The sequence below is a fragment of the Halictus rubicundus genome, chromosome 4 (genome assembly GCF_050948215.1).
Source record: "Halictus rubicundus isolate RS-2024b chromosome 4, iyHalRubi1_principal, whole genome shotgun sequence".
Taxonomy (NCBI): Eukaryota; Metazoa; Arthropoda; class Insecta; order Hymenoptera; family Halictidae; genus Halictus; species Halictus rubicundus.
Genome location: NC_135152.1, coordinates 4,228,382 through 4,245,101, shown reverse-complemented (window position 1 = coordinate 4,245,101; position 16,720 = coordinate 4,228,382). Strand labels below are relative to the sequence as shown.

General features: G+C 40.4%; 1 protein-coding gene across 2 annotated transcripts in view; it reads left to right on the top strand.

The window, feature by feature from the left end:
• The window catches only part of Sit (stuck in traffic), an 87,673-nt gene extending 71,068 nt beyond the window's left edge, over window positions 1-16,605 (top strand). For both annotated transcript variants that reach the window (XM_076786394.1, XM_076786393.1), the window contains exons 2-6: window positions 12,002-12,109; window positions 12,346-12,617; window positions 12,772-12,955; window positions 13,741-13,856; window positions 13,992-16,605. In XM_076786394.1, coding sequence (XP_076642509.1) covers window positions 12,013-12,109; window positions 12,346-12,617; window positions 12,772-12,955; window positions 13,741-13,856; window positions 13,992-14,234 — 912 coding nt within the window. In that variant the 5' untranslated portion in view covers window positions 12,002-12,012 and the 3' untranslated portion in view covers window positions 14,235-16,605. The remainder of the gene's footprint in view (window positions 1-12,001; window positions 12,110-12,345; window positions 12,618-12,771; window positions 12,956-13,740; window positions 13,857-13,991) is intronic.
• Window positions 16,606-16,720: the final 115 nt, after the last annotated feature.

Below are 16,720 nucleotides of genomic sequence, written 5' to 3'. Positions count from 1 at the left end.
TATTCTTGCTGCAATTACATTAAATCCTCATATTAGTCAACGTACACTTGCACAAACATCACATATTAGTCGTTCATCAATTCAACGAATTTTGAAACGGCAAAAGTATCATCCATATCACATGGTTTTATCACAAGAGCTTTCGATAGCAGATTACGATCACCGCGTAAGATTTTGTGTGTGGCTGCAGGGTGTTGCGGAAAACGACTTTTTGTGCAAAATACTTTTTTCCGATGAGGCCACTTTTATGAATTCAGGGCATGTAAATAGACATAATCTGCATTATTGGGCCGTGGAAAACCCAAATTGGATGCGATGTGTTCCCTTTCAACATCGATGGTCTTTAAATGTTTGGTGTGGCCTAATAGGAGATTTTGTGATTGGACCTTATTTTTTTCAAGAAACTGTAACATCTGCAAGTTATTGTGATTTCTTAAAAAATCATTTGCCTGCGCTTTCGGAAGATGTGCCACTGCACGTTAGAAGAGAAATGTGGTTCCAACAAGACGGCGCTCCTCCACATTTTGCAATCATCACCAGGCAATTTTTGAACGAAAAATTTGGGAACAAATGGATAGGTCGTGGGGGACCTCGTCAATGGCCTCCTCGATCCCCCGATCTAACACCATTAGATTTTTTCTTATGGGGATGTGTAAAGGACAAAGTTATGTTTGAACCACCGACGACAAAAGAGGATATGAAACAAAGACTACGTGACGCTTGCGCTTCAGTGACTCCCGAAATGTTAAAAAATGTTAGAACAACTTTGATGTTTCGAGTAAATAAATGTTTACAAGCCCGTGCTGGACATTTTGAAGATTTCATTTAAAGTACATTTGATTTCTTCACGAATAAGCAAAGGACTCAAGCGCGTATAATTCCATAACGCTATTTCCGAGCGCTTCAAGTACCTACAACTCGAAACTTCAAACTGTTATATCTCATCATGGAAGTATCTGACAAAAAAATGTTTCAGACAAAATTGACTTGTTTTTTCCGGTGGAATCTAAATATGTAACATTTTATAGGGGGTTCCATTTAAAATTACAAAGGTACCTACCCTCCCCCGTTAAAGGGGAAGGTAGGCCACTTCACGTTTATGTAGTCAGAAAGGCCCTTCAGTTCCATGAAATTTAAGGCTAAGAACTTTAAAATCGATGGCATAGTTTTCGAGATATTGAGCTGTTCAGAGTTATGTGGGCCACCCTGTATATTCAAGTAGGGACTTCGATACGTGTTCCAGAATTTTTTCAGATTTTTTTAAAACCTGGAACAGTGAAAAAATTAGCTGTGAAACTGATTATCTTGGTAATATGCTTTCTAAATAGAACAGAAGCTGATCTTGTTAATTAAATCTTTTCGATGTAAGGTATCTGACCTTCTTATGCCATGAGGTAGAAAAAGTGGTGGATTTGATTGATGTTAATGTGCTTGAAATTCTTAGAACTTGTGTGTACTGCTGACCATTCAGTCGAACAATGCACAACATCACAAAATGTTCAGAGAACAGAGAAATGGTCCTAGAAGGTAAAAGTCGTAATATAACTATTTTTTGACAGTATATTTCAGTCAATTTTACTCTTCTTCGTTCAGAGTCATTTATTTAATGAATTGACAAGGTCCCAGGTTCTCCATTAAAATTTAGATGGGTACATCAAAGAAAGTAGCTGAAAGTACAATCAATAGGTACACATAATTACAACTTTTGCAACGCTGTATCTGTCAGTTTAAATTCCTCCAATCTCGCCACCCATTCGAAACATTGGTCGCACGTTTCCCATTAAAGTTTAGATAACTTCATCCTAGAAAGTAGCTAAAAGACAGCAAGGATGTCCACATTATCTGTGCTCAATTTCTATTTAATAGCCTCACTTACATAAACCTTCTATCTTGACACTTCCACGATCAAAGTAAAGCTACGAAACTTTAATTAATACCCTCAGAACACAGGATATCGATAGTTTTCTATTAAAATTTAGACGCGAGCAGGACAGAAAACAGCTGTTATAAAAGAACATGTAGCAAGGACCCGCGAGAGAAAGTTTTATAACATTTTCCACCATCAATCGTTTTTAAATAGCCCATAATAGTCAAGTGTCTCGTAATCTGTTCCATGGAATAGTGTCATAAGTTGTTAATTATTGTTGTCGTCGTTTAAGATCTCTTTTTAGGAAAATTTAGAAAAAACTTGTGACAGGAGGTGTGTGCGAGTGAAAGTAACAAGGATCCATGATCTAACGTCCCATCGCAATTTTTTATCACATTGTCATTACCCTTCGGACGACGGGAGATGGGTCCGTTCTGGCCAGCAGCTACTTTCCATCCGAACTCCAGCGGTTTCAATCGAAGATAAAAACACATCTTAGACTGCGGATTTTATAACAAAAATCAGATCTAATACAAAAGTGAAAAGGAAAATACATTTTCATTTACCTTCGGTTGCTTAGCATCGACTTGGGCAATTTTTCAAAGCGAGGCAGCGGAGTATTACATCCTGCATAGCCGCACGATTTTTTAGAGCACGTATGGAACTCTTTTTTCTTGTTGCGAACGCGGCCAGAATTTCGATCACGTGGCACAGCGTTCACCTTTCTACGGTGATGCCTCGCATAGACGTTTTACGAATGCGTCGCGATTTATCGCGTTGCTAATTTCGTAAGCTCGTCCCGAGTAATTGCAGGACCCCGGTTGCAGCGCGCTGCAGTGCGTCTCTATCGCCTATGAGAACGCGCCGTGACGCGTTGCGACAGTTCGAAAGAAGGATTTCGCTCGGCCCGGTTGCGATTCTTGTTTAACGACCGATCGAGAAACAAGAGGATAAACGTATTTATTCAACGACCTAACTGCAGAAGAGAAAACGAGGTGCACGGGAGACGACGAAACCGTTCCGACACTGTTGCAACTAGCTGCATCGTTGCGCATGAAACGTTCGACCAGCTTCTGCTTTTTCTGTTGATAAATGGCACATCGATAATGAAGAGCGTCGGTGCTGTGGCTCACTCGTTAACATATTTTCTTGCAACAGAGACTCTTCGCGAAAATGGCTGCGCGACACTCTCGAATAGGGTACTTTCGCTCTTAGTTGGCTATCTTTAGGTATAAACTTCTATCAAATTTTATGGACGTAATCAAGTACACTCACTTTCCAATAGGCCATTCGATAGCTTATCCAAAGAAAATAGTTTGTGCCAATTTTCAACCCTATTTGTCGACAAGAGGGGTAGTAATGGGGTGACAAAGAAACTCGGGTTTTTCTGTAATATCTCTTATCCTGTTCAATTGAAAACTCTGAAAACAATCAGGCATATTTTAACTACTAGAATGCACATCCATGAATTTTTTCAGAATTTTTCGAAATCGAATTTTAAAAATTAAAAATACTGCTGAAATGCCGATTTCTTGTAAAAGTTATGAGATACTAAGTTTATATTTTTACAGTTTTAGCGTCTCGTTATGGTTGTTAACATATAATTTTTTCAGATTTATCAAAGTGCGGGCACATAGTTAAAAAAATCAAAAACCGCTATTTTTCACCTCGAAATTTTTTCTATTTCTTAAATTTTGGTTTCCAAGCTAAAAATCCTGAAAAATTCATAGATGTGCATTCTGATAGCTCAAATATGCCTGATTTTTTCAGAGTTTTCAATTGAAAAGGATAAGAAAATTACAGACAAACCTGATTTTCTTTGCTACCCTGTTACTACATAACCCCATATCGACATATAGGATTTAAAAATGGCACAAAGTATTTTCTTTGGATAAGCTATCGAATGGCCTATTGCAAATTCAATTTTGATTTGGGTGCACTTTTGACCTCCTTATCCAGCTACATCCTTTGGGGAAAATTGTGGGCCAGATCCAGTGGAAATGAATGAAATAATGCAATGAAGGCAATGAAGATTAGATTGTACCAGTGTCAGTTGATTCACGATCAGCACAGTTTGCGTCCGCATTTCGCGCTGTTTGGCCAGGCGACCGCGAATTTTCGAAGCGTAACTATAGCAAGCTGATTCCGTTATAACGAACGAAACGATTCGCTCGCGATGCAATACCATACGATGGCTTTCCTTATTTCCACTGTGAATCGATGTCGACGGAATGGGTACAAAAACCGAGATTCCGCTCCTGTTAATGGTCGTCCAAATGCTCCCATATACTGGGTGTCCTGGGACGAGTGATGCAATGATCGGTCCTAAGACCGTTCTACGATCAAACCTAAAAATAGAGTGGTTCCGAGTGTTTCGTCTTGCGAGAATCTTGTTTAATATTTGCATGATGTAAATTGGAAGTAAACCGGGAATGGAGTTACAGGTCGATTAGTTTTCTAATAATTTTGTCCACTTGATATATTCAGTTTTACCAAAGGGATATAACGGTTGCCATCGGGTACACATGGGTTCAATGAACGTGCACACACGAACCAGCGAAATATTTCGAAGCGGTGAACTGGGTCGAACGAAAGGAGCCATGGATGAAAAATGAAAAAATGAGTCACTGAGAGACACAGCCAAGCAAGTGATTCACCTTCCACGAGTAACAGGCCAATGGCCGAACACTGGTTAGAAGCAAAGGTCTTGTGCCACCGGGGAACCGGTCTCCGGAGGCTGGTCAAATCGACGTGGCACAGAAAAGAGTGGCAAAGTTGCAACGAGTCGGTGCATTTCCTCGTGGCACACATACTTACTCCGACCGAATCCTCGAGCGTGTGACTCCCATCGGCGCTTCTGTGTGCTCCACTATTCCCTCGAATCGGCAAACAACTATTCCTCCAAACGCTCATTCATCAACACTTTCTATTACAATTCACCAAAATATTGAAATATATTTCAATCTCAAGCTGCAAGAACAAACAATCAAGACACTCTCAATTTATTAGAAATTTCATTACAAATATATGAAATTTTGTAAAAATTCACGTGATATGTTTATTTGTTAGTCCTCCTAACAAAACGAATTTTTAAGTATGAATTTGTGGCTTGTGAGAATTTTTGAAATGGTACAAATCATGTACAGTACCATTTTTAATTCAATTTTCCTATGAAAGAATTTTCTGCGAAAGAAAAATTGCTCTTATTTTTTGATTTATCATTTTTCGGTTTGTCGATCTCTGATTTACACACTTGGATTCAGTATTGTGCAGCTTCCATCGAGTGCATCATCACCATTCGGCACGGTAAACCGTGACCGCGTGTAAAGGTGATTAATTGGTCTGATGGAATCGCCGGCAATTATGTCGATTCTCGGGGCTAAATGGCTCCATAGCTCGGCTGGAATCGTTCGATCGTTTAAACACTCTTTGCTCTGTAGTCTAGCTTCGCCGGAATTCCGATCTTTCTCATAGGTTGATCTGATAATCCCGGGTTTAAGTCATCACTTTGCCAAATTACAATTTGTTTATAAGATACAGACATTCTTACAATTTTTGTCTATTTTCCCCAAATGCAATTATGAATTTTGCCGTTAATGTCACAAATTTACTTTAGAACCAAGTGTGCCATAATACAATACGCTTTGAATTAAGGGGTGTTTAAGTCATCACATTGCCAAATTACAATTTGTTTATAAACTACAGACATTTTTGCAATTCTCATCTATTTTCCCAAAATGCAATTAGAAATTTTGCGGTCAATGTTACTTTACTTCAGAATTAAGAATGCTGCAGTATAATATATATGGAATTAAGGGGTGTTTAAGTCATTACATTGCCAAATTACAATTTGTTTATAAACTACAGACATTTTTGCAATTCTCATCTATTTTCCCAAAATGCAATTAGAAATTTTGCGGTCAATGTTACTTTACTTCAGAATTAAGAATGCTGCAGTATAATATATATGGAATTAAGGGGTGTTTAAGTCATTACATTGCCAAATTACAATTTGTTTATAAACTACAGACATTTTTGCAATTTTTGTCTTTTTTCCCCAAGTGCAAATATGAATTTTGCCGTTAATGTCATTTTACTTTAGAACTAAGTGTGCCATAATACAATACGCTTTGAATTAAGGGGTGTTTAAGTCATCACATTGCCAAAGTACAATTTGTTTATAAACTACAGACATTTTTGCAATTCTCATCTATTTTCCCAAAATGCAATTAGAAATTTTGCGGTCAATGTTACTTTACTTCAGAATTAAGAATGCTGCAGTATAATACATATGGAATTAGGGGGGTTTTAAGTCATCACTATGCCAAACTATAATTTGTTTATGAAATACAGCCCACTGAATTTTTCGATTTTTCATTCTCTAACTCAATCTCTAAACGGTTTGCACTTACAAATTTATATCTCGTTAACAATTTACCCGATTGACATGATTCTTTTTTTATTTCAACCGGAAATGTTCATAGCATATTTCACAGCACGCGAGCATAACTTCAATGATGGATTCATCCTGGAAAAATAAGAATCATTGTATTTAAACTATTCGATTATATGCACGAGAGCGACACATTAGAAATCAAAGGCACAAGAGCTGTGAAGAAACGAAAGGATCTGGAATCTTGTAACGGGATCGATAAGTTGTTGTTTCGATCGCATCCCAGAGTGCATTCACTTTGCGATGCCGGGATGAGAATGGCTCCAGGAGCAAAACGATGATGAGCATGACCTCGGCGCATCTTTATTCTGCAAACTCTCCTGGCCTAATGAACTCAATACATCGCTCAAACCACACAACATATCACTGGAAACATTCAATATACCGTTTATCACTTAACTATACTATTTTGTTTATCACATTGTTAATACACTTCTACAAGTAATACAAACTAGAACAGCATACAATTTCTGGGAACCCAACCTTCTATTTCGCTTTTCAAATACAATTTTCCTGAAATATTCACAATAATACTGTAGGGTACTTTTGGGACTATATTAAGTACAGAAAAATTGCGAACGTTCCAGAAAAACGTTTGAAATGTTTTATTCATCCCATAATATGCAACTCACGAGTCACTTTAAGTCGGTACAGCTGTCGCTCAAAGTGCAATAAAACTGCAACGAAAAATCGTAGATCAAATTTTACGGTCCCGTTGCATAGAAGAGACTTCAATCTACAATTCTACATAGGTTTCGTTCACAAAAAAATAAATGTTCAAGCCACTGCGAGGCGGATTTTGCGTCAGCTTTCTTCTCGCAGCGCTCTATCTTCGTGTTCCACGCGAACGAAAGAAATCATCCGAAGAATGGTTTCAGGAGAAACGTGGGAACACTAAGAGAAACTCAAAAAGTCATTTTACGGATTTTCTTCGCCGATTTTTCTCCCGGGAAACGACTTTGAGTTATTTGCACCGCTTTTGCAACCGTCGCTTTCTACGCCCACGAATTCCTGCACGACGCTTGTCTCCGGGTGTTCTTTCTTTCTGTCATTATATAGGTCGCTAACTGTTCGAATGATGCTATCAGTGCTACCGGGTTATCCTCGCGGCTGTTGTAACTTGTCGTGGAAAGTAGCATTGACATGTTACCCGTGTAACACATTCGCGCGGTATCAAGTTCGCATTAGAATATACATATCATACGAAATCGGCGAACCCCGCCGGGTGAGCCAACTTTCCGGACGGTTGGCTTTTTATCAAGCGTAATGGATGATAACCTAATTATTCCTAGTGACATCGTTGACGCCGACACACTACGGCCAGTCGTTTAATTAGTCGCCAGCCGACTAACGAGCCGAAACTCTAATTGCTGAAACTACGCTGCGATTGAGCGGAAATATGCGGCGCTCGATTGTTTGCGATCAGCTGATCGTGGTCCACGTGGGTTCACCTGGAAGATTATTAATCATACAGTGAGAGAAATTGTCAGTAAACGTATACGATTCGATTTTATGATGAACCTAATTTTTGGTCACGAAAAATTGTTCTAGATTGCTTCCCATCTTGTTAGCCAATTGAATTAAAGATATTTTGCAGAATATAAAATGTCAAATAAAAGGAAGAGAATGAAATTTTGGCAAGACAAAATGACAGAAAGCACACACGATTCATTTTGGGAAGTTTAATTGTCTGCCAGGAAAAATGGTTCGTAATTCATCAAAGATAAAGTATATAAGAAAGTTTGAATGCATTTTTGCAATTTGAATAATTACAAAAATTGAAGGGCAGTTACATCATTGGGGCAAGTATGGTATTCAGTTGAATACCGAGGACTTTTTTATTCATGGAAGGTTGAGGAACAATTAAAGCCTGTTTCGTACTTCGTCGAAAGAGACCTAACTAGCTCTAGGGTTAGAAAAACGAGTGCCACGTTTCTGGAGTAACGAATCAGCACAGGGGTCGGTCATAAACAGTGTTAGGAGGAAGTTGCAACATGTAAGTGAACGGTACGTGTTCTACACGCTCGACGAAAAAAGGGAAATTCAGGTTAATGAAAATACTCACGCGCCTCTGCCGGGCTCATTTAATCGGTTATCAGTGCTCCAGATACTTCTGTATCGCCAGTAATTTGTCATTTTCTGCACAAATACAATTTTTAATTCTCACTGTTCGATAAACAGTGCTGGGCAAAATAAAAATATTTTCCGACATTATTTCCCGAAGTGGACTCTGACCAATTTAAAATAATGACCCGCTTTAACAACAAAATACTGTTTAAACTATTCGTGTGATTTCAAATAAGTATTTCTGTCATTCTTCGTAAGGAGAGATTTTTGTGTATTATTTTTGTACATGAAAAATAATATTTCAAGTAGGTAATTATTCCTAGTGCATCTTACAGAAAATATTACAGTTATTTACAGTTATATACCGTTCATCAAAGGAGAGTAAAATAAAATATTGAAATGCTACCTTACGTTAAAAAGTGTTTCAACGACTGTGTCCAATATTTTTCATTTGAAATGCAGCCATGTCGACGACGACGAAGGGTGCATGCTCGCAAAATGCTACTGTTCGAGCACAAGCGGAATGAGTGATATGAGAGGTTGAAGATCGAAGCCTGGAGGGAGAAAGTACGGAGCCAAACATTTCCCAGGAAACGAGTAGAAAATGAGCACGTCGTTGGATGTAAAGTACACGTTGGCTGTTAAACTTCCGGTGTGGAACTGCTCGCCGGTGTTCGTTATTGTGCGTTCGAGCCGCAAAGAGCCGGTTTGAGATGCTCCGCTGGCTCCTCTAATAGAAGCTTTCGTCTCTCTCCGTCGTAACGGGTCGTCGTTGATCCTTCACGTGAGCGATTACCGATCACCGATCACCGTAATCACCTTTTTTTTAATTCAATCTTTTCCCCCGAGAGGACGGTGAAAATTCTGCGGTTCGCAAATCTTCGGAGAAAAATAAACTTGAGAGTCCAGTGAACCTCAAAGAAGTCATTCTTGCGGGAACCAGATCTCCGCTTGGTCACACTTTCTTAAAAATAGGTTGCTGACACCGTGGGACGTCGAAAGAAGCGCGTCATTTCTCTAAGAGTTGTTAAGCCACGCCCACTTCTCCCTCTTAATCCTTTTCGGGGGTTTCCTTTCATTTCTCTTAACTTAATTCTGTTTTCCTGGGCTCCACAGTTTTTCCTAGGGCCCCAGCTTTTTTGTAGGCCCTACACTATACCATACTATATGAGACACTGCAGTGGCATTGTCGAAAGCCACGAAACCACGCCCATTTTCCTCTATCGATTATTTTGGGCGTGTCCTTTCTTTTCTCTTTGGTACATTCTGTTTATCTGAGAGTTACAATTTTTCCTGAGGCTCCAAATTTTGTGTAGAATCTTCACTAGATGTAGGACACTGTGCTGACTATATTGAGAGCCAAGAAACCACGCCCACTGCCTCCTCCAACACCCAATGGTCTTACTGGCGTTATTATTCTTCTACCAATCTCTCTTTTCAATCATTTATGGGTCCTAGCGTGTTTGTGAATATAGATTAATACGTGGGGCACAGTTGTGGCTCCATCATGAGCAATTTAGCCACGCCCTCTTCCAACTTTGAACTTGTGTTAATTCTATTTTCTTCGAGAAGCCTTTTCTTGTATTCCAAATGTGTTAAAGGCTTTATTTTAAACGTGGCTACAGATTGTCCTATGCGGCACTGCCTTGGCTCCACCCAGACCACTGAAACCACGCCTACTCGGAGCATCCTCTATAAAATCTAAGAAAACCGACAAAATTAAAACTCTCACAGAATCCTATGAATTTTTATATTAAAAACCTAGGAATATCAACGTTTTTGCCAGCCATATTTTCCATGAACATACAAAAATGTCTCTCTTTCGAAACAATCCACTTATCCTCAAAATTATCCACTTGTTCTACATTGCTTCGTCAATTACCACTGGTCTCAATGCAACAAATTTAACGACTTCCAATTATGAGACTCAAGGCCCCCTTTTCCCCAGACTAAGGCCCATTAGATGATCGACAAAACAAGGGGTATTTGAGTTTTACGATCGACCATAACTACAGACAGCCTGCAGGCCAATGTCCGCCGGGTGTCCTTGCCTCTGGCGCCGTTACCGTCACGGTCTCCTCTGCTCGGGTGTTCTGTTCCAGTTGTGTCGAGAGGAAAGGCTAGTCGTAACTCTTTACGACGCAGCTGTAGACTTACCATCGAACGGTATTTCACGGTGCTCGCTCAGATCGACGAGTTAGTTCATTCACGCATCCGCTGAACGGCAGTATTTGCTTGAAACCAGGTTCGCGTGCACTTGCCAGCAACTGTTTGCCCGTGGGAGCGCTCCGGGATTGCCCTCTAGGGCAACGCCACGATCTTTACAATGTTTCTCTATATTCTATATATTTTCTGTTCTCTATACTCTATAAATCCGATTGCAAAATTGTCATCAGTGCAACAAATTGGATCGAATCGAGCACATCGCAAAATGAGAAGCACGATTGTCAAAGCGCTACAAAATGAAATTATTTAGTCCTACAGCCTCACATAAGCCCTGCAGTATAATAGACAGCGTTTCTCGTTAGGACCCATAATGATCGAATGGTCACGTTGAAAAAGATTCGCACAAGAGATGAAAATGGATAGGGACCGGTATACTTAATTTTTAGTGGACAATTTGCGGTAATTGTTTGTTAGCTCACGGTCCACGGAAGAAAAGAGAATGGTAGAGATTCTTTTGTGGGGCGTAACATTGCCATTGAGCAAGCCGTTTAATCGCTATCGTTAAAAGCTGCGAAACTGACCGCTCCTTCACTTGCTTTCCACCGCGCGCCGAATAGTTCGATATGGAATCGGAACCGGTTCATACACAGATTTTAGCTGGGAATTGAGCAATCGATCCGCGCCGATCATTGCGAAACCATGCACACGTCGGAATGAACTAATCGCCCTGGAGAATTTAGACACTGTTTCTATGAGAACACTGATTGTTCCCTTTAAAAAGAGGTTCGATAGTAAAAAGATCTTTCATAAACAATTTCAGCTAAAGTAAAACGCTCGAGCATTACAAGGAAGCTGATTTTCGTGTGTCATTTAACTATTGATTGCTTCCACCAACAAATTTCTACTGCAGCTTGAACATAATTTAAGATCAATTGATAATTATTTTAGGAAAAGTATTTCAGGAAATGGCAAGTAGAAACATCCAGCCGTGACCAGACACAGTCGAAAGAGTACACTCGAATTTCTATAACTGAAAATGAATTGGTAAATATTTTAAGAAATAGGCGAAGTAAGTAGACACCGCCAACCACGGTCAGACACCGTCAAAAGTGTGAACTAAATTTTCTATGTAATTTCTCTTTTGGAAAATTTATATTTCCGCGAATAAATCGCGAGCGATCCAAGCGTAGTAGACTCCTGCTTCCTCTATGAATGATTTCATTGATCTAAGGGTTAATTAAGCCTTGTGGCTAAAGAGCTAGTCGTTACTGATTATTTCTTGATAGTGTAGCAATGAAATTTTGTCAAGGTCTCCGACATTTTCACAAGACATGCAGAACTGTCGGAGATCGTGGTACGAGTTCAGGGATCGTTTATGATTATCAACGTAAATCAAACACGTCGATAATTGAATTAGATTTTCTATCTTGATTTCTTTCATGTTTCAGTCGACTGCCAAATGAACGCCAGCGGTACTCCCTCGCTCGACAAGATGTCCAACATCTACAACAACTCAGTGGTTCGATTTTACCACTATGTGTTCCACGATCTCTCCGGTAAGCATCTTATGAGACACCGTAAACTAATGATTGCTCGGTAAGAATATCTTCAGAGGCTCCAAGAACTATACGAACATTGTGGAAAATTTCTCGATATTTAAGCTGTCACAACTTCGTTAAAAATAATCGCACAACAATAAACTTGGACTGATTTTAAAGCTTGAAGCCTCTAGCTTCACGCCCAGTTGTTCATTTTTTCTTAAGATTTTTTTACCATTGGATTTACCTTCTAGATCCACGGACGAGAGAGTGGTTCCTGATAGCATCCCCAGTGCCAGGTCTCAGCCTTTTGATCGGCTACCTGTACTTCTGCCTCTCGTGGGGCCCTAAGCAGATGGAGCACAGGAAGCCGTACAAATTAAGGAAAATTCTGGTGGTCTACAATTTCCTGCAGGTCCTGATCAGCTTCTGGCTCTTCTACGAGGGTCTGGACGGAGCCTGGCTGAGGAAGTACAGCTGGAAATGTCAGCCAGTCGACTTCTCCACCTCGCCTGAAGCCATGAGGGTAATCCTAATCTCCTTAACTACGGTCTCAGCCTTTCTAAAAATTGTGAAAAATGTCTACCTCAAATCTGCACGATTGAACAAGTCGAAATTGTTTTGGATCACATCGTTCAGTCGAAATTGTCTGACATCTGTGAACCAGTTCCACTTTATAGGTCGCTAGAGGCGTGTACATTTACTTCCTGGCGAAGATCTCCGAGCTGTTGGACACGGTGTTCTTCGTGCTTCGGAAGAAGGACAGCCAAATCACGTTCCTCCACCTGTACCATCACACGGTGATGCCGATGGTCTCGTGGGGAGCCACCAAGTATTATCCTGGAGGCCATGGCACCTTCATAGGTATATCTTTCTGTTTCTATTGCCATCCCTGGATCTCCTGGATCGTGCTTCAAAGACTATTCCTGGACCTTGAATCCTTCCTTCCTTCTTTCCTCTTTTAACTGACAGTCTAAGATTTTGGACCTTGAACCGTCGATCTGAGGCCTTGGAATAGTCTCTTTGAAGATGACTCTAGGTCCCTTCAAGGTCATCCTAGGACTTTGGATCATCTAAAGCCTTTCCTAGATTTTTCAGTCATAGAAAGTCCTTCAAATTGTATTGTCCTTCAAAGCGGACTTGAATCGTCTTCTAGAGGCCACCGATCAACTTTAAATTGTCTTCAAAGGACTATCCCAGGATTATCCTTCAGAAAGGACTTCGAGTCCTCGAATCGTCATTTAGAGCTCGTCACCCAATTTTAAATCGTCTTCGACGGATTGTCCTAGGTCCTTGGATCATAGAAAATCCTTGAAGTCCTTGGATCATCCTTCAGAAAGGACTTCGAGTCCTCGATTCGTCTCTTAGAGCTCATCACCTAATTTTAAGGGTTCGAGGACTACGACCTTGGATTATGGAACGTCCCTCAAACATAATCTTCTGACCTTCAATTGTCCTTCAAGCGTCAGCATAGATCCTTAGATCGTCCTTCAGAAGCTAACATTCTTTTTAAATGGTAGTACTACTCCACCAACAAACTCCAATCCTAGAACTGTTCTTTAGCAACCATCCTGGAACCTCTAATTTCCAAAATTTACAATAGCAACGAAAATTTCTTATTAATTCACCGTTGCTCTGTCTGTTCAAAGGCGTCATCAACAGCTTCGTGCACATCATCATGTACACGTACTACCTGTTGGCAGCGTTGCTGCCTCAGTACCAGAAGTACCTGTGGTGGAAGAAGTACATAACGACCCTTCAAATGGTGAGACAAGAATGATTAACCTATTCCCATCGTTACCGTGCATGTGTACACTATTCTCCTGGTCACTATGGTGCATTATCGCTAGGCTTTTATTAATCTAACATGTTATCATCAGCGTAATCGTTTGTTGCACAGGGTCAGTTCTGCCTCGCGCTCCTCCACAGCTGTCAGCTGGTGATCTACGACTGCGACTACCCTAAATGGTCGCTGTATCTGATACTGCCAAACGCGATCTTCTTCTACTTCCTCTTCGCCGATTTCTACAACGACGCGTACCAACAACGCGAGAGTAAGATCACGACCGCGGCGAACGAAAACGGCATAGCCAAGAAGACCAGCAACGGGTGCTTACAAAACGGAAAAGGGAAGACAGACTAATCCCGGAAGAACCCCCAAAAAATACGCGGGGACTGGGGAAGGAAACAACCACCAAAATTCTTGTTCAATTTCTCTTCCACAATGTCGAAGAAGTACTAAGAGCTTTCCCATGTTCGAGACTCATGGTGTGGTGATTCGTCTCGTCGCAGACACTGGAAAGTCCTTCAAGGTCCCTCAAGACCCTCTGGGATTTCCCACATGCCCCTAGAACCGTGTAAAAGATCGTAGATTCGACAGAGAGCGTCCTGCAAGACCGGAAGTGGTGACGAGAGCGGCGAGACGAGACGATAACCTGTACATACAACTGGTCCACTGTCTATAATATAACTGTTGACACTTTGGCAGGGTAAATTGGGACCTGGACCAGGCCTGGATAGTGCAAAGATGCGATAGGATTCGGCGTCTTGATAGAGACGCGATCCTAGTTGCTTGAAGCTCTAGCTTTTCTCAGTTCGAGCAAAATTCTATTGCGATGAAAATGATCATTCTAGTGCGAGGCTCGTGATCAGGGCTCGAAGATTGTTATGATACTGATCTTTTGGGTTTTGAGATTTATATGAAGGAGCGTTTCATTGAATTATCGGTTGCAGTGGACATTCTCGAGAGAGGATCGTCACGCAGGAGCCAATGATCAACTTGAGCGTATCAATTACTTGCATTTAACGATGACCTGTCGTCATTAGCTAGCTTTCCTTCATTCGCACGCGACCGCATACCGAACAATTATCGAGGAGAAACTCCTGTAGCTTAGGATACCCCGGCGACAGAATTTCTTGACCCAAATCCGTCGTGGGTTACTCTCGGCATCCTCTTTCCGGCACGGAATTCCTGAAAAAATCGAGGTCTTGCTTCAGCGAGGATCTCTTCCGTTTTTTCTGTTTTTTTTTTATTGGAAGATATTTTTAGAGCTCCGCTAATTGGTCGTCATTGTAATTGCAAATGAGTGCTATTTGCATGAATAAATGCATTCGCAGCGGCGAATTTGGGCTTTGACCCTAGACGAGGCTAGACAGATGATCCTTGGGCACGCTGAATTGAAAAAATGTAATTTTTCTTATTTGGAGATTTTTCGGAAAAATTATTCTCCGTTGTTTGTGACTCTGAAAGTCATTTAGAAATGAATAATGATGTCATAATAATGGCCAAGAGGTGAAGGTGAAGGTTGCTGTTTGTAATACTGAAACGAGAATACGCAGGACCTTAGGCTATTTTTGGTACTCGTTAGAAGCATTAATAATTTTGTGTAAATTAGGAAGGGCCGAAATATAGTGACTGTTCAGGGTCTATCCTTTCTAGGGCTAATGACTACCTGACAAAATGAATGATGCAACTGTCAGTTCCAACTAGAACGAATGGTAATGATTAATAAGTCCAAAGATCATGGCTTTGAGCTTGCTCCGACCGTGAACGCTGAATATCGTCTTGGGAAAATGTTTCTTCCGCTGTTACAGGCAGAAGAAATTTCAAAATTCACCTAAAAAACCAAAGAAAAGTAACCCACGCTCCACTTGATCGAGGTTAACAAGCCATTCAAATAAAATTGAAATATTCGGCCCGCTTTCTAGAAAAGAATATACTTAATTCAGAAAACCATGCGCACATTAAACACGAAATTTACTACTTCTCATAAATTAAGTCAATCGAGGTTATCGAGTCGTTATTTTTAAGAAAAATCAACGGAGGACCAATTTGTAATGTACATAAGTGAAAAAAAGAAATCCACTGCTTCCGCTACACCAAAGATACGAGATAAAAGTTTTTATAAAACAGCAAACGTGCTCGTGTCTTGATGGAACTTCTCTTCAGGAGAAAGAGACGAAGAAAAAAATGGATCGTTCTTGGATTGAGTCGAATATAGATCGAAGATTAAAAATAAAAATTCGGAAGATCAGTGTGTATTTTCAGTCTTTTAAAATTGCCGGAGGCAACTATTCTATTTTGTCGCACGAGAACGATTTAATCGTTCAAGATTTCTTTGTCGGGGGTCCACCGTAGAATCGATGGATTATCGAAAATGATTCAGAACCGTAATAAATCGGATGGTGATTAGACACTAACAACGAAGCGGTGCCCGATGTTGCAACAGCTAGCGGTAGCATTCACACGCGAGGGATAGCGTTGTTAGCGTGTACCGTAATTTTGTATGCATGGACATGGCTGTACGATGTTATGTAAATAGCAGCAGATTTTTCTTGTTCAGCGGCACGGCCTCAAAGAAACGAATCGTCTCTTCGCCAAAGTCGGACGCTTCGCCGAAGACGCTGGATTCGTTGATCGAAGCTCGCCGGAGATACACGATTATGCAACAGTATCGTTTTGTATTATATGAAGCATGTATAACATAGCTTAGAATAAAATTACTACTATTGGAGGAACGTTTCATTACTTCAATTGCACTGTGCCGAAATTGTGTTAACACCAGGGACCAAAAATAACAGTTGTTCTAAAATTTTTTACGATAAAAATCATTAATAAAAAGTTGATTA